This window comes from Cariama cristata, unplaced genomic scaffold (genome assembly GCF_000690535.1).
Source record: "Cariama cristata isolate BGI_N322 unplaced genomic scaffold, ASM69053v1 scaffold27056, whole genome shotgun sequence".
Lineage (NCBI taxonomy): Eukaryota > Metazoa > Chordata > Aves > Cariamiformes > Cariamidae > Cariama > Cariama cristata.
Genome location: NW_009623112.1, coordinates 8,984 through 10,865, shown reverse-complemented (window position 1 = coordinate 10,865; position 1,882 = coordinate 8,984). Strand labels below are relative to the sequence as shown.

The window sequence follows — 1,882 nt, the reverse complement described above, 5'->3', positions numbered from 1 at the left end:
CCTCTGCATCCTGAAGGGGATTTACCCCCACGAGCCCAAGCACAAGAAGAAGGTGAACAAAGGCTCCACCGCAGCCAGGACCTTCTACCTCCTCAAAGACATCAAATTCCTCCTCCACGAGCCCATCGTCAACAAGTTCCGGGAATATAAGGTAATTATCCTGCAGCAGAGCGCTGGGGTGGTGCCCAAGGGGTTTGCTTGGGGCTCGTCCTCTCCCGCAGAGCCCCCAGTCTCTCCCTCTCCCCACAGGTGTTTGTCCGGAAGCTCCGGAAGGCGTACGGGAAGAGCGAGTGGAGCACCGTAGAGCGGCTGAAGGACAACAAGCCCACCTACAAGCTCGACCACATCGTGAAGGAGAGGTGAGCCACCGGCTGAGTCCCAGCAGAGCCGTCCTCTTTTGGGAGGAGCTTTCCCTGCAGCCGCCTGGACTTGTGGAGCCTTCACCATATCCACCCATCTTTAGGAATCCAGCTATTCTCTATGTGTTCTGGGGGTTTTGATGGGAACCGCTGTTTCTGGGCTGGAGGAGAAGGCCGTAGCTTGCTGCACGCTGGCTGTAGCAAAGCATGAGTGAGCAGGGAGTGCCTGGCTGTTCTAGATGGCTCCAGGATCTGCAGGAAGATGCTCAGAGCTCTCTTCCTCTCCCTGAGCGGTGTTTTCCTTGGCGGGAGGGCTGCTGGAGGGTGAATCGTGCCAACAGAGTTGGTGAGTTTGGTGGCAGTGAGAGACGAGAAGGCCCAGGAGGGAGGGAACCTGCTCTGGCAGGTCTCCTCATTGTCCTGGCATTGCCTGGGACCTCACTGTGCTGGTGCGGGAAGGGGAGAGAGAAACAGCACCGAGACAGATGCTGCTACCCCGACAAATTCTGTGCTCAGGAGGGGAGATGGCCTGGGCACCTGGCAGCCACGCTGCTGCTTGAGCTGTGGGGCCATGGGGTCTCCCTCTGACTGCAGCGTTGGAGCCCTGCAGCTTTCGTCTGGGCCTCATCCATCGGGCCGAGGAGCACCACGTGCCAGTGTGCTGCACTGCAGGCCACAGGCATGCTTGTCCTCGGTGGGGCCAGGCTGGGATTCCCCAACACTCTGTCCCTGCGGGTGCCCTAAAACCTGTTCACATCCACCCAGTAATCAGGGGTGTTGCCATCCCCTCGCCAGCGAAGCTTCCTGGCTCCCTGGAGAGCCCTGAACCCCAGGAGCCGTGTGGCTGTGGGCTCTTTGGTGCCCAGGAGGGAAACCCCGTCCCTATGGGTTGCCAGCTTTGGTGGGACCTGCAGGAGATGGATGCTTCACGGTGCCCATTCCTTTCTCATGTGAGGCCTCCACCAGCCCCAGCAGCTTTTGGTGGACATGGGGGCTGGGTGTGATTCCCCCTTCACCTCCTGCCCGGGCACAGGTACCCAACCTTTGTGGATGCGCTGCGGGACCTGGACGATGCCCTCTCCATGTGCTTCCTCTTCTCTACCTTCCCACGGACGGGCAAGTGCCACGTCCAGACCATCCAGCTCTGCAGACGCCTGGCCGTGGAGTTCCTCAACTACGTCATCGCCTCCCGCTCCCTGCGCAAGGTGGGCGCTGCGGGGAGGGACGGGGCCAAGACTTCCCTGCCCCAGGGGGCTGTGGAGGCAGGGGCGGGGGGATGGGGCCGCAGGAGTGCCGCAGGAGGGCACTGGGCCAGCTGTGCTGACAGCTTCAGATGGGGAATGAGCGCCGCTGGACTGTCTGTGACGCTCCCCCGATGAACCTGCTGACAAGGGAAGGGTTAACAAGGACAGGGACAAGGGAACACCCGTGGCCTTGCTCCCCCTGAGCCCTCGCTCTCTTCCCTGCCAGGTCTTCCTCTCCATCAAGGGCATCTACTACCAGGCCGAGGTGCTGGGGCAGCC

The 1,882-nt window shown here is 61.4% G+C and overlaps 1 protein-coding gene across 1 annotated transcript in view; it reads left to right on the top strand.

Annotated features, from left to right (window-relative positions):
• The first annotated feature begins 7 nt into the window (after positions 1 to 7).
• Positions 8 to 1,882, top strand: part of PES1 (pescadillo ribosomal biogenesis factor 1) — a 6,046-nt gene continuing 4,171 nt past the window's right edge. The window contains exons 1-4 of the mRNA XM_009702614.1: positions 8 to 151; positions 250 to 359; positions 1,393 to 1,564; positions 1,830 to 1,876. Coding sequence (XP_009700916.1) covers positions 1,442 to 1,564; positions 1,830 to 1,876 — 170 coding nt within the window. The 5' untranslated portion in view covers positions 8 to 151; positions 250 to 359; positions 1,393 to 1,441. The remainder of the gene's footprint in view (positions 152 to 249; positions 360 to 1,392; positions 1,565 to 1,829; positions 1,877 to 1,882) is intronic.